This window comes from Suncus etruscus, chromosome 1, assembly GCF_024139225.1.
Source record: "Suncus etruscus isolate mSunEtr1 chromosome 1, mSunEtr1.pri.cur, whole genome shotgun sequence".
NCBI classification, from domain to species: Eukaryota; Metazoa; Chordata; class Mammalia; order Eulipotyphla; family Soricidae; genus Suncus; species Suncus etruscus.
The window spans coordinates 59943678-59957033 of NC_064848.1; the positions used below are offsets into that span (position 1 = coordinate 59943678).

The 13356-nt window shown below is 46.7% G+C and overlaps 2 protein-coding genes across 3 annotated transcripts in view; one reads left to right on the top strand and one right to left on the bottom strand.

Annotated features, from left to right (window-relative positions):
• UBE2R2 (ubiquitin conjugating enzyme E2 R2) overlaps positions 1 to 4960 on the top strand; it is a 96829-nt gene extending 91869 nt beyond the window's left edge. The window contains exon 5 of the mRNA XM_049773991.1: positions 3986 to 4960. Coding sequence (XP_049629948.1) covers positions 3986 to 4205 — 220 coding nt within the window. The 3' untranslated portion in view covers positions 4206 to 4960. The remainder of the gene's footprint in view (positions 1 to 3985) is intronic.
• A 3225-nt stretch (positions 4961 to 8185) lies between these two features.
• Positions 8186 to 13356, bottom strand: part of UBAP2 (ubiquitin associated protein 2) — a 122520-nt gene continuing 117349 nt past the window's right edge. The window contains exons 18-28 of one of the 2 annotated variants that reach the window (XM_049773014.1): positions 13191 to 13227; positions 12591 to 12786; positions 12208 to 12299; positions 12001 to 12048; positions 10408 to 10486; positions 10087 to 10292; positions 9854 to 9953; positions 9664 to 9771; positions 9439 to 9506; positions 9157 to 9348; positions 8186 to 9072 (exon numbers count right to left, since the gene is read on the bottom strand). In XM_049773014.1, the coding sequence (XP_049628971.1) occupies positions 8977 to 9072; positions 9157 to 9348; positions 9439 to 9506; positions 9664 to 9771; positions 9854 to 9953; positions 10087 to 10292; positions 10408 to 10486; positions 12001 to 12048; positions 12208 to 12299; positions 12591 to 12786; positions 13191 to 13227 (1222 nt within the window). In that variant the 3' untranslated portion in view covers positions 8186 to 8976. Of the gene's footprint in view, positions 9073 to 9156; positions 9349 to 9438; positions 9507 to 9663; positions 9772 to 9853; positions 9954 to 10086; positions 10293 to 10407; positions 10600 to 12000; positions 12049 to 12207; positions 12300 to 12590; positions 12787 to 13190; positions 13228 to 13356 lie in introns of those variants that run through there. The other variant, XR_007495849.1, reaches the window with a different exon arrangement.

Consider the following 13356-nt stretch of genomic DNA (forward strand, 5'->3'; position numbering starts at 1 on the left):
ACAGCTGAAATGTTTCCTCAAAAAAAGAAATAAATGAACAAAAACCCAAAAAAGGTTGAAAACCACTGTTCTGGAATCAAAGGTCTAATTTACACTCAAATCTTTATTCCTTTTCTCTTAATTAGATGTACAATATTAGAGGAGATATTCCACCCGAGCCTATTGAGCTTGACTTTTTAGTGGAGTAGAAGACAGTGCTGTATCAGATCTATTTCCTGGAAACCAGAATTTCCAGATTTTGAGCTTATCAAGTTTACAGGCACTTTCTCATAAAATTAGAGACCCTGTTTTGGACTTTTAACATGTCCAGTTAAGAGTAATGAATAACCTGGGGCCTGAGCGATAGTACAGCTGGTAGGTCATTTGCTTTGCACACAGCCACCAAGTCCAATCCTCAGTATCCCATATAGTCTCCTGCCAGGAGTAATTTCTGAGCATAAGATCAGGAATAACCAAACCCCTGAGCCCGAATTAAAAGTAATGAACATCCAGTGTATCCTGGGCGTTCCAGTATTTTTGTTTGCTAAATAAAAGCCCTATATTATTTTACCTTTTGATCTCTAGTGCATCTTTTAGATTTCATTATCAGCCATACTATGGTTTGAGCTCTAGACTAAGAATCAGGAAACTTGAAACTATAGTTAGCTTTTAGTTTTCTTACATCATTAAATAAAGGAAAAGTAGAAGGCAATCTAAGCTAAATCATTAATTGTATGGGGATATAAAGTTCATAATACTATCTAAAAATTGGTTATTAAATTGTAAAAATTCCATACCAATGAATGCTATTAGTTTCACAACATAGAAATAAAGAGAGCTTCCAGGACAGTTACAACATATTATGTACATTGACATATATACTAGAATTAATGCAAGTAAAAAACTTTATAGTACCTTGTGATAGGGAAAGATAAAACAGTGCAAAGAGACAGAGAAAGTATAGCCAGTATTGTGCTGATCCCAGTCAGTCCCTAGCACTGCATATGGTCCTCTGAATACAGCCAGGAATAAGCCTTGAGCACAGCTGGGTATGGTCCATAAAACAACAACAAAAAAAAAAGTGCAGGAAAAGTGTTTCATTGGACAGCTAATCAGAAGGATTGGACATAATTGGCATAAACAGAAGTAGAAGAGCAGAGTGGATTGAGGATTGAAAGTTGGAAACAGGGGGCCGGAGAGAGAGCATGGAGGTAAGGCGTTTGCCTTGCATTCAGAAGGATGGTGGTTCAAATCCCGGCATCCCATATGGTCCCCCGAGCCTGCCGGGGGTGATTTTTGAGCATAGAGAGCCAGGAGTAGCTCCTGAGTGCTGCCGTGTGTGACCCAAAAACAAAAAATAAAATAAAATAGTTGAAAACAGGAGTAGCCTGGTATTCAAGGTAAGGTAGGATTTAATAATTAAAGGAATGCACAAGTATTTCCAAGATTTTGTATTGTTTACACCTAAGGAGTTCTTTATCTCATTCTGAATTCTTTAATGTTAACATTTATTATATATGTCAGCTTGTGTCAGATATTCTGCTAGGTCACTGAGTTAGTCTTTCTCTTTTGCAAACTTTTGTAAACAGCTGACCAACCATATGAGGTGGTAAGTATTTAATTACATAAGCAAACCAGGTTTTGATCCCCAGAATTATATGTGATCCCCCAAGCATCAACTGTTGTGATTCCTGAGTCCTGGGTGCAGAGACAGGAGTAAATCCTGAGCACCACCAGATCCAGGTCCAAATCTGTTTGATAAAGTCAGGGAATCTAAAGACATTGAGGTAGGGCCTGCAGCCATAGTACATTGGGTAGGGCACTTGCCATGCATGCGGCCAAACCAGGTTCAATCCCAGGAATCCGTATGGATTCTAAGCACCATCTAAAGAAACTCCTGAGCATTGCCATGTGTGACCCCAAAACAAGTTAAAAAATTTCATTAAAAAAAAAAAAAAGACATTGAAAACATTTAACAGGCACATCATCCATAATCTTGGAAGTAGTGAATTTACTACAGATTTTTGGGAGGAGGGCTGGAGTTGTAGGTGTGTGGTAGAGAACACTTACTTGCACTGCATGTGTGAGGCACTCTGGATTTTTTTTTTTTTTTTTTTTTTTGGTTTTTGGGCCACACCCGGCGATGCTCAGGGGTTACTCCTGGCTGTCTGCTCAGAAATAGCTCCTGGCAGGCACGGGGGACCATATGGGACACCGGGATTCGAACCAACCACCTTTGGTCCTGGATCGGCTGCTTGCAAGGCAAATGCTGCTGTGCTATCCATCCGGGCCCACTCTGGATTTTTTTTTTTTTTTTTTTGGTTTTTGGGCCACACCCGGCAGTGCTCAGGGGTTACTCCTGACTGTCTGCTCAGAAATCGCTCCTGGCAGGCACGGGGGACCATATGGGACACCGGGATTCGAACCAACCACCTTAGGTCCTGGATTGGCTGCTTGTAAGGCAAACACCACTGTGCTATCTCTCCCGGCCCGCCACTCTGGATTTTTGATAGTGACAACCGCCTATCCCAAGTGACTTTTTAGGAAGGTAAAGATCATATTCAAGTATTCAAACATTAGTGCTTACGTGAAGATTCAGCTAATGCAGTGGCAGTGGGAATACAGAAACATTTGAAAATGGGTAGACTTTGGAGTGAGATTATTTTAGAATGGATAACATTTAGAAGAAAACATGGGGAAAATTTAATGACCAGTGCATATTTGCTGAGTTTTAGAGTTATTTTTTTGGTTTTGGTTTTGGGGCCACACCTGGTGATGATCAGGGTTACTCCTAGCCTGGGGGACCTTGGCTTGGGGAATGAACCGAGGTCCGTCCTAGGTTAGTGCGTGCAAGGCAAAGGCCCTATTGCTTACACCACCACTCCGGCCCCTTAGGGTTCCTATTAAACATGGGGATGGAGAAATAGCTTCAATACAAGTCTAGAATTCATGGGCTGATTTGAAATCTGTATATAGATATGATAGTGAAGCCTCAAGAATGAAAAGATAAGCCATGAGAATCTGAGAAGCTCTGCAAAGCAAGTAGAAAGAGTAAGAAAAGACTGATTCGAGGCAGGACAATGGTGTTTTGTTGTTCTTACATTCCATTTTTCCAGTCACTTCCTTGATGGCTCAAAATTTCTTACTTGGTGAGGGGAAGTTTACTTTCCAACTGTTGATAGGTTGGTTATTCATTACATTGCAGAATGTATGCCAGACATAAAGGTGACCAAGAGACAGACTGCTCTATTTAGGAGTGATAGGGATGACAGTAAATGAATAAATGAAAATCATAGTTAGGAAATAGGATAATATGGGAGAATAAGATGGTTTGCTTTAAATTGGGTTGTCAGTATACTCTTCTGTGTTGGTGTTAAGACTCAGAGCCGAGTGACAGCAACCAACTACTACATACAGATGGAGGAGAATGGCACTGATTGATGAGGACTACAGTAATTGGGGGGGGTGGTTAAGAAACTGAGGGAGGGGCCAGGGCAATATCGGTACAGGGCACATCGGTAAGGTGTTTGCCTTGCATGCGGCCAACATGGAACAGTTAGTTGTTTGAATCCCAGCATCCCATATGGTCCCCCGAACCTGCCAGGAGTGCTTCTGAGTGCAGAGCTAGGAGTAACTCCTGACTGCTGCCAGGTGTGACCCAAAAACAAGCCAAAAAAGAAATAGGGAGAGAAATTGGAAGAAAGAAAAGGCAGGTCAGCTGTGTAAAATATTGGAGTCTAGAAAATTTGGATATTAAAATAGGTGCAGGAGGATTATAAATGATTGTTGGGGTTGTAATTAGATCAGTGTTGAGATAGTGAAGAAAAATAAGAAAAAACTGAGGTGATTTCTGGACATAGCATTTGAGATCCACTCCTTTACACTCCCTTTAAAAGATCAATATGTCCTTGAGAGCCTTTGATATTGGAAAGGGAAGTAGTTAAATGCTTTCTAGCAGGCATGAAAACATGTTGCAAGACATTTATTAAAACTCTCCTTCCTTCAGGAAACAGGTTTCGGCCACTAAAGCTGAAGCAGAAAAGGATGGAGTGAAGGTCCCCACAACCCTGGCGGAATACTGCATCAAAACTAAAGTGCCTTCCAATGACAACAGTTCAGATTTGCTTTATGACGACTTGTATGACGACGACATTGATGATGAAGATGAGGAGGAGGAAGATGCCGACTGCTATGATGATGATGATTCTGGGAATGAGGAGTCGTGACGTGTTCGTTCAAGGCCCCTGTACTGCCCTGCCATCTCAGGCCAACAGGAGGGGAGCAAGTGGGGACCTAGCAGTGGCCCCTCAGCAGAAACAGGGGGTGGGGAAAACCAACACGGCTCCTGCTGACTCCCCTCACGGATCTCAGTTTGCTCCTTATATGGACCTCTCAATGGAGAGAGAGCATCCTCCACAGAATGTCTGAATTCTCACATTCTTTACCTTTCCATCACTGTATTGATTTTTTTCTCCTTTAAACTCAAACTTGCTCTTCACTTCATCTCTACAAAGTGTTCACAGCAAAACACGTTTGGTCTGTTTTTAGATTCTTGAAGAATTAAATAGTCTTTCATCAAGATGTTCAATGTGTGCAAGGCTGGGAACCCCTTAAGAGCTCACAAGTGCTGCAAATGCTGGTAAAGGGGGGGGAACTCCACATAAAAACCCCACAAAACAAACTTTAAAAATTATTTTTTTGCCAAGGTTTAGCTGCTCATTAACATTAGTGTGTGTGCATTCGTTCAGCTCCATGGTGGTGAATTTTGTTTCTTTCCCTTCTTAAGGCTGGGGTATAGTGGGCTTCAGGGACTTTGTGCTAAGCTTGATGAAATGTTCCTAAAGTGACAGAATACAGCTTCCAGGACTTCATCCTTACCTGGAGGCCTCAGCTTCTCTGAGAATAATCAGATTTTTTTTTTTTTTTGAAATCAATTGGGATCTAAAGCCTGAATAAATATTCATACTTTACATAGAACTGAGCACTTGATTGCTATTTATTTTACAGACAGAGTTATATATCTCCCTCCCCACCCAACCCGCCCCCTACAGTGGGGAGAGTGGGAATTAATGTGTGTGTGTGGAATTTCAGTGATGGGAGCAAATAATTTTTTTTAAAATCACTATTGTAATTTTGGTTGATGCTGCTGGGGGAATCAAAAGTCAAAATTACTGGTGACCACTGTTGGAAGAGAAACATCTATTTTATATACTTGACATGAATGGCCTTTTCCCCTCAAAGAGACACTTTTCACCATGAGGATTTTTTTTTAAGTAGCCAGTTTAAATGAGCATTAATGCTAGGTGCATGTGTTAATATCTTGGTTCTTGTCGATCTGCTTATTTACAGTAACTTTGGTTGCAAGTCATGTTGTAAGCCAGTTCCCATTCCTCATCGGATGTGACTTGGACTTATCTTTCCTTCCAGTGTACTCTGGAGTGGAAAGCTAAAGGTGCACGTGGAATTTTATCTGGGCTGCTTTGATTTTTCTGACAGAACTGAGGAAATTGACTGCAAGCTTGATCTTCCCTGCTGCAGCTTCATTTCCTCAGTTCCCATCATGTTTCTTCAGCCTTCACAAACCAGGGATTTCAGAACACCACCATTTCATAGGTAGGAGGGTAGAATTTGTTTAGTGGAGGAGAAAAATCATTATAGTGTAAGATCATGGACTTCAGAAGGGAAAAACAGCAAAGATTTACTGCAATCCTACTTCATATCCCTGTGCACTGGTTTGAACTCAAACCAGATTGACTGAGGACAGGATAGGCTAGACCCTAGAACAGAGTAGTGACTTCCTTGTTCCGCCTTCCTTTCTGATCTCAGGGTTTTCATTCGCTTTTCAAGTTCTCCATACATTGCTAATTCCCAGCAGCTCTCTGGCTTCTAAAGTCTGGTCTAGTGTTAGTGGGAATGTCTTTAAAATGCTGTGGTTCACATAGGACTGTTGAACCTGGTCTTTCAATCTGTCCAGTCCCCATGGGATCAGGGGTATTTGTATCCTTGAATCTAGTGATTCTGGTCAGATATCCCCGAACTCTAGAAGTCTTTGTGATAAAATACTGCAAACTCTTAGAAGGGATTCAAAGATCAGGTTTCTTAATACTTCCAGTTTATCTGCAAAGTTTTTGGAATCCGAAGTGTCTTGTAGTGCTTCAGTCACCCGAATCCCAACGTTTACAGGCAGTAGATTGGTCTTGTTCTTGGACCCCTAAAATTCAATCTCCTCCCCTTACTGCTAAAGCAATTTTCCTAGGGCAGGGCAGGTATTTTAGCATTGTGGTTTTGAGAGGTGCTATGCTGCTCAGCTTTGTCCCATAGACCCCCCATTGGCTTCTGTTGTGTGGACTCGGGAAGCCAGAGCCAGGAAGAGGTGATGCCCATGCTCAATCCTTTGGGATGTTTCTCTTGCAGACTGGGTAAGAGGATAGTTCCAGAAAGGACTGAGGTGTGTTAATTTGCTAGTAGATAATTGCAGCTCAGACCGAAGGAAAAAAAAAAAAAAACAAAACACCTAGATCAGAGCTCTGTCCCTGAGAACAAATGTACTGTGGCAAAAGAAAACTTGAGTTTATTTTTCTCTTCTTAGAACCAGAGGTCTCAGGCTTGGGCCAGAACCTTGTGTGTACTTGTGCTGATTATTTGATGTAACATGATTCAAATTCCTCTGTTTTTAGGTTCCTTTTGATTCTAATGGAGTCTCTGGATGATCTTCAGGTGTGCTTATTTTGAGGCTGGGTGGAGAAAGTATATCATGATTCCCTCGTTGCTTTCTCAAAGTCTTCCCCCCACTCCTCTTTTTTCTCTATCATTCCAGAGTTCTTTTCCATTAGACAAACATTGTTTTTAGGACCTCTTTCCTTTTCCCAGGCAATTATTTCTTTATTTGCTGGTTTCCTACGTTTGGAACATACTATAGTCGAAGTTGAAGGGGGAAATGTGTAGCAGTTCTCCACTGAAATTTAACTCCCCACGCCTCCCATCCTGATAAACAAGGTTTACATTTACAAAAAAAAGTTTCCGATGCAATTTTCAACTATTCCGAAACCAGCAGGACATACCTGACTTTTAATAGTTTTCTTAGCTAAAATTATAGGTGTTTTTCCTCAGTTTAACTTATAAGATGATCTGATGATGCATTTTGTGTTGACTTCCCCTTTAGTGGTTTATTTTGTCTTTTTCTGCCCATATGTCTACTAATAAAATGTGAAATAAAATATACCTGTATTGCTACTTCCCCCGGGATGACCCTTTTTTTCCCCCTGTGTTAAAAGGTCTCAGTATGTTTCTCATGTATTAATGCCATAGAACTCAAGTGAAAAAGCATAAAGTCCTTCTGGCCTGTCTTTTAAGCCAGCCAGCTCCCTTGCAGGATGAGCACAAGCCCTTTATCAGCCTAAATGGGCACAATCATAATAGTTCTATTATGGTAAAAAAAAAAAAAAAAAAGGGTGCTCCACTGTCCTCTTTAGGCAACTTGTATTAGTTGTAATATTCAATAGTTTGGTTGCACATCACGTTCCATCTGATGAAACCACTCACTTGGTAGAAAAAGTGGTAACTGATCCTGGGCGGATTCTGGCATGACTTGCTCATTTTAGGTGGTCTGAAGGGGGGCTATTTAGACTTCAGGCCTCAGCTGTCTATGGACACATAGATGCCTATGTGTCTATGATGCCTGCCTGGTCAGGATTTCACCCAAGCGGTCTCTGGAGCAAACGACTTGACCCTGATCATAATGGTAAAGCTCAAACTTCCTTGGTCCTCAACTTTACTCAGATTTATCAGTGTCAGTCTGATGACAAAGAATCCTGAAAGATCCCCATCTCCAATCTCCGGGGCTCCAGGAGAGCCGTATTAACTCTGACATAGCTCATGCCCTTTGTCCTTGTGACGCTAAGGGCTTAATCCTGGCTCTGCTCAGGAATCACTCCTTATAGGTTTGGAGAGCCATATGGGAGGTCCACCACGTGCAAGGCAAACACTCTATATTTATTTACTCAGTCCATGAGGTCAGCCTTTTCACTCTGGATGCAAAAAGCACTTTAGGGTTTGTATTCATTTGTAAGCCCTTCAGAAGCAGCCTCGGGAAGACTGATCTGCCAGCCTGGAATCAAAGACTACTCCTTTAGTAGCCCTGCTCAGGATTGTTGTTCCTGATCTGCCAGCCTGGAATTAAAGTTAGTCAAAACACACAGTCACCAGAGATGCTCTCAGAACTTTATTAGGTGGAGTTTGGGCCAATGAGAAAACTGAAACAGTCGCCCAGCTGCTTCAGGACAGTGGAATAGAGGAGCCTCACTGTGTGAAAGCAGAGCTTTGATTAAAAAAAAAAAAAGGACTGGCTGGAACTCTCTGAGCACAAGTTCAGATTATTTTAAAAATAGTCAACCAGAGGAAGGCAAGTCTCTGGGGACAATACCAGATGTGGAAGCCCCTGCTATCTATGAAGACAAACAGGTGACAGTTTTGTTGGGGCTATTCCCAGATCAAGATTTGGTGGGGGAGAAACAAATGACAAAAAGACCATTTTCTCCAAAGGAGAAGGATAAAGTAATTATACAGGGAAGAAAACGCAAATAATGGTTACAGAGAAGGTTGTAAGAAAGATGAGTCGTGATTCTTCATTGGTACCTGGTCCCAGTCCCCCCAACCTGGACCAGTCCTTCCAGACTCTGCTCAAGCAGCCTGTGGGCACAGGGCTCTGGAAGGCTGAAGGCGGAGGAAAGGGGCCAGTTCTACAGCGCAAGGGGGCTGAATGGGGACAACAGACCACTGTGTACCCACTCCCCCGAGACTTCTATCACATTTACAAATACATACATAAATACATTACATACAAGAGCGAGTCTGGGAGGCAGGTCCCCACAGAGGCTCAGCTGACACAGTTACATGTCTCAGGAATTCTAGGAAGGGGGGCTGGGTTCCCAGAAAAGGGCTCCAAGTGTTTTCTCCTGCACAGGGTAGGCTTGCCCTAGCCCACTCCACTCTTCGGGTTCAGTTTGTCCAGTACGGAGAATTGCCATAGGTGGGCTTAGAGGCTTGCGACTTTGGCTGCAGAGAGCTGGGCTGGCTACGTTGAGGGGCGCCACTCTGGAGAGGAGAGAGAATGGTTATGGCTAGAGGAGAGGACGGGTGGCTTAGGTTCGGGATGGGTGGGCCTATCCCATGGCTCACCTGGGCGTCCTGTGGCAAGTGATGGTGTAACAGCTGGGAATGGGGCTGCTGGTGTGCAGGTAAAATGTGCAAGAAGGGTGGAGGGGCATAGCCCGGAGCTGCTCCAGGAGCCAGGGGACCCGGGGAGCCCAAGGCTGAGGGTAGGCTGAATGGTGGAGGGGTCCCTGCATGAAATCCCTGTTTGTCAAAGGTCTGCAAGATGAGAGAGGACAAGTGAGGAGTCCTGGCTGGTCTTGCTTCCCACTTCCCACTAGCCGACAATCCCACTGTGATCCTGCTCACCTGAGTCTTACTATAGACAGAACCAGTCATATCTGGAAGGCCAGGAGTGCTTGAAGTCACAGATCCACCTAGGGAGAAGGGGTAAGCAGTTATCCTGCAGCCCTGAGTCTCTGCCCCAGGCCCACCCCCCAAGGGCGGAGATATATGGAGCACCTTGCTGAGCCAGAGTCAGGGGAGAAGACGACAACTATAGGCCTCAGTCCTGGAAAGGAGGGGAGACGCTACCTTTGCCCGGCCCAGAGCCTGAAGACTTGTTCTGTGGCTGAGATGAACCGCCATAGCCACCTTTGGTATAATCTCCAGCAGCTGTTCCCTGCGTCAGGTCATCATAGCCTGGCATGGCAAGTGCAAGAGGCACATGTGAGCACACCAGCCTCTGCTGCCCTGACCTCTCCCTTTGGAGAGCGTCCCTCACCTGTGGCGTAGCTGTGCTGGCCATAGCCACCAGCTTGCTGAAACGGGGTGGCGGCAGTACTGAGGTTCACACCAGGCTGCTTGGCTGAGGCTGGAGGGACCTGGTGGTAGAAGCATGAGAGGCAGTTCAGGAGGACATAGCAGACCAGTATGGGCACATGCTGATCATGCACCCATTAGCAAACAACCTTCTGGCACTTGCTTCCTGGAACTCACGTAGCAGCCAATACTCACAAACACGGTGGGTCCATACTGGAAAGCACTGGGCACGCCGCTGTAGTAGGGAAGGCCAGTGTAGCTGTAGCCGGGTGGCAGTGCAGGGCTCAGGAAGGGCTGCTGGGCGGTGTGATGGGCCTGGGAGGGGCTCTGCTGGGGCTGAGCCAAGGTAGTGGGAGGTGCAGGGGATGCCGAATCACCTCGGCCAAATTTGGCGACATCACCTAGGAGAGGCATGTGGAGACTAGCCACAGTGGTGGGGCAGAGCCAGGGGCATGCCAGACTTCACTGATGCCTCTTGGGTCCCCTCCCGTTCCTTTCCCATGCAAACACACTAACCTGAATAGGGGTTATTAGCAAGGCTTCCATCTCGGCTGGCAAGGGCGGCTGGCGTTGCAAAGGGGATTCCATAGTAATCCTGAAAAGGGGGGCGCGGAGGGTTGTCTCAGTCTGCAGAATGGCCTCAGGGCCCTCCCAGGCACTCCATGCAGCACCATGTTTACAGGACAGGCTCAACTGGGGGGACAGCACCTCCAGATGACACAGACAAGCGGAGTCAGAGGGACAAAGAGTATACTAAGTCAGGGTGCTCCAGGTGCACTAAGGCCCACCATTTCCATCATGTAGGTGGCCAAAGGCCAAGTGGGGGGTTTAGAGGAAGGGCAGTTGGACCTGCCAGCACCGCCTTAACACAGAAGCCCAGCCTCTAAGATACCTCTAGTCCAGATCCTCAGGAGGAAACAAGACTAGAACTAGGGACAGGAACAAAGAACAACAATGCCCAGCAGGGGGCACTCTTCCACAGGGGGAAACGCACACCAAATACAGTGCCAGGCAGGCTTCTTTGTCTGAGGTCCAATGACCCAAAAACTCCCAGAGCTGGGATCCCACTTTGCCACTTACCTGGGCACATAAATTCTCCTAAGGGGGACCAGACACTGGTGTTCCTGCCCAGAACACACTGTGGGGCTCAGCAGAAAGCTGAGTTCTGATGCTCTCAACCCAGCCATGATAGGTGTGGAACACTAGGATTACAGCAAGCTGAGGGTAGGGTCCCTCCATTGCAGGCCTGTGGTGCAGCCACATAAAGGAGGACCCTCCCACATGCCTTTTTGGGAGCTCATGTGAAGTGGAGGCAGCACCAAGCAGAGGTCCCCGGGAAGCCTATTCTAAGGGTGTGCCAGCCAATCAATGTTCTTCCACATAAGGGTCAATCTCAAGGCCAAAAAAAGTGCTAGATACAAAAACAAACAAAAGGGGGGGGGGCGTGCGACGAAGTGGCGCTAGAGGTAAGGTGTCTGCCTTGCAAGTTAGGAAGGACTGTGGTTCAATCCCCTGGCGTCCCATATGGTCCCCCCAAGCCAGGGGCAATTTCTGAGCACTCAGCCAGGATTAACAAACGGGTGTGGCCCGAAAAACCAAAAAAAAAAAAAAAAAAGTGCTAGATAAGATGGCACATCTGAGGAGAGGACTAGAAAGCTGCGGGATAAGCCAACAATCCTCAGGGTTCTGTTTTTTTTTTCTTTTAATTAAGTGAAAAGAGGAGGCACCAGGGCTGGCGAGGTGGCGCTAGAGGTAAGGTGTCTGCCTTGCAAGCACTAGCCAAGGAAGGACCACGGTTCAATCCCCCTGGCGTCCCATAGAGTCGCTCCCAAGCCAGGGGCAATTTCTGAGTGCTTAGCCAAGGAGTAACCCCTGACCATCAAACGGTTGTGGCCCAAAAATCCAAAAAAAAAAAAGTTGAAAAGAGGAGGCACCACATGCAGTAGGGAATTGCCTATGGGACCCCAACTCCACAGGTTTTCTCGTAATCTAGGACATCTCTGTCCCTCCTGGCACAGCCACTCAACTAGAAGTAGCTTCCTGGGGGGAGGAGGGGGCATGGGAGGCTGGCTAAGGGTCCTGCAGATATACCTGCAACACTATACTCACCACTGGCAGCCGAGACTGCAGCATCTGGAGCTCATCGTAGCCGTATATCTGTGGGTGAGAGGAACAAGGATGGACCAAAGCAGGTCAGGGACTGCACAAGAGTCCAGAAAGCCCAGCTCCGGGGGACCAAGGCAGGCTGGCAAGTAGACTCAGCTGCCATCCTGGAGCCCACAGGCAGAAGAGGGGTGCAGGACTCCATGTGCTCACCGGGTAGGCCGGAAGTAGTCCTCCAGGGCCCACGAGGTACTGGTTATGCAGCAATGGTGGCACCCCTTGGGGCAGGTTGGGGGGTGCTTTGCCTGTGAAAGCAAATGGTAATACAGAGGACTGGCACAAAAAGAAACAACAGGGAAGGTGAGGACTCACCCCGATACAATGTACTGTACTGATGCCACTGATCAGCTGTGAACTCTATCTGCCTCCCAGGGGCTCAGGGCTGTCTGACCACAGCAGAGACCACTGGGCCTCCCCACAATCTTGCCCACTAGCACCCACAGCTCCATGAATTCTGCTGAGGGGGGTGGTGGCAGTTGCAGCTGGCTGCACCCACACCGCCCACAGGTGCACATAGGAGGGACAGACTCACCCACCTGAGGTCACCAAAGGTGTAGCCCTGGCACTACTGCTGGGGGCACTCCCAGGGGGGCCACCAAGGCAGATGCTACTGGCGGTATTGATGCTGCTGGGCAGGCTGAGCCCCGTAGAGGTGGCACTCGAGGCGGAGGTGGTGGCCGTGGAGAAGGTGGCGGTGGGCTGCAGGGAGGAGGCACTTTCCACACTGGTATGCTGTGAACCAAAAGGAGAGCAGCTCTAAGGAGGGGACAGCCCCTTTGGGGAGAAATCAGGGAGGATCAGGTACCTGACTCAGGGTACGCCTCACACTGATGTCAGCTTAGCTCCCCCAGATAATCACCAAAGCCCTACCCCAGTCCCACCCCATGAGCACTGGCTTCAGGCCTCCAGTTCAAAGACTTCAGTAAGGAACAGACATGGCACTTGCCATGACTTGCAGGTTTACAGGTACCAATGTGGAGATCAAGAATGTCTCCCATGGTGTCTGGAAACTGCAGCTACGCAGTGGGTTCAGATGCTCCAAGCAAGAAAGAGGCCACTTCAGGCCACTCAAGCCCACACATGCTGTGCCGCAAGATCACTTTGCCAGAGGCCTGGAGGGACCCCAGGACACTTACTGTGTGTGCTGTGCTGGAGGAGAGGCTGCTCTGATGGCTGCAGGGTGAAGAAGACAAGAGTGTCACAGTCCACCCTGCTCAAGTACTCTCTAGGAATAGGGCCTAAGGCAGGGGTAGGGAGGTGCGCAGTGTCCCTGAAGGGGCACTTCCGTAAGGACTCTGGCCT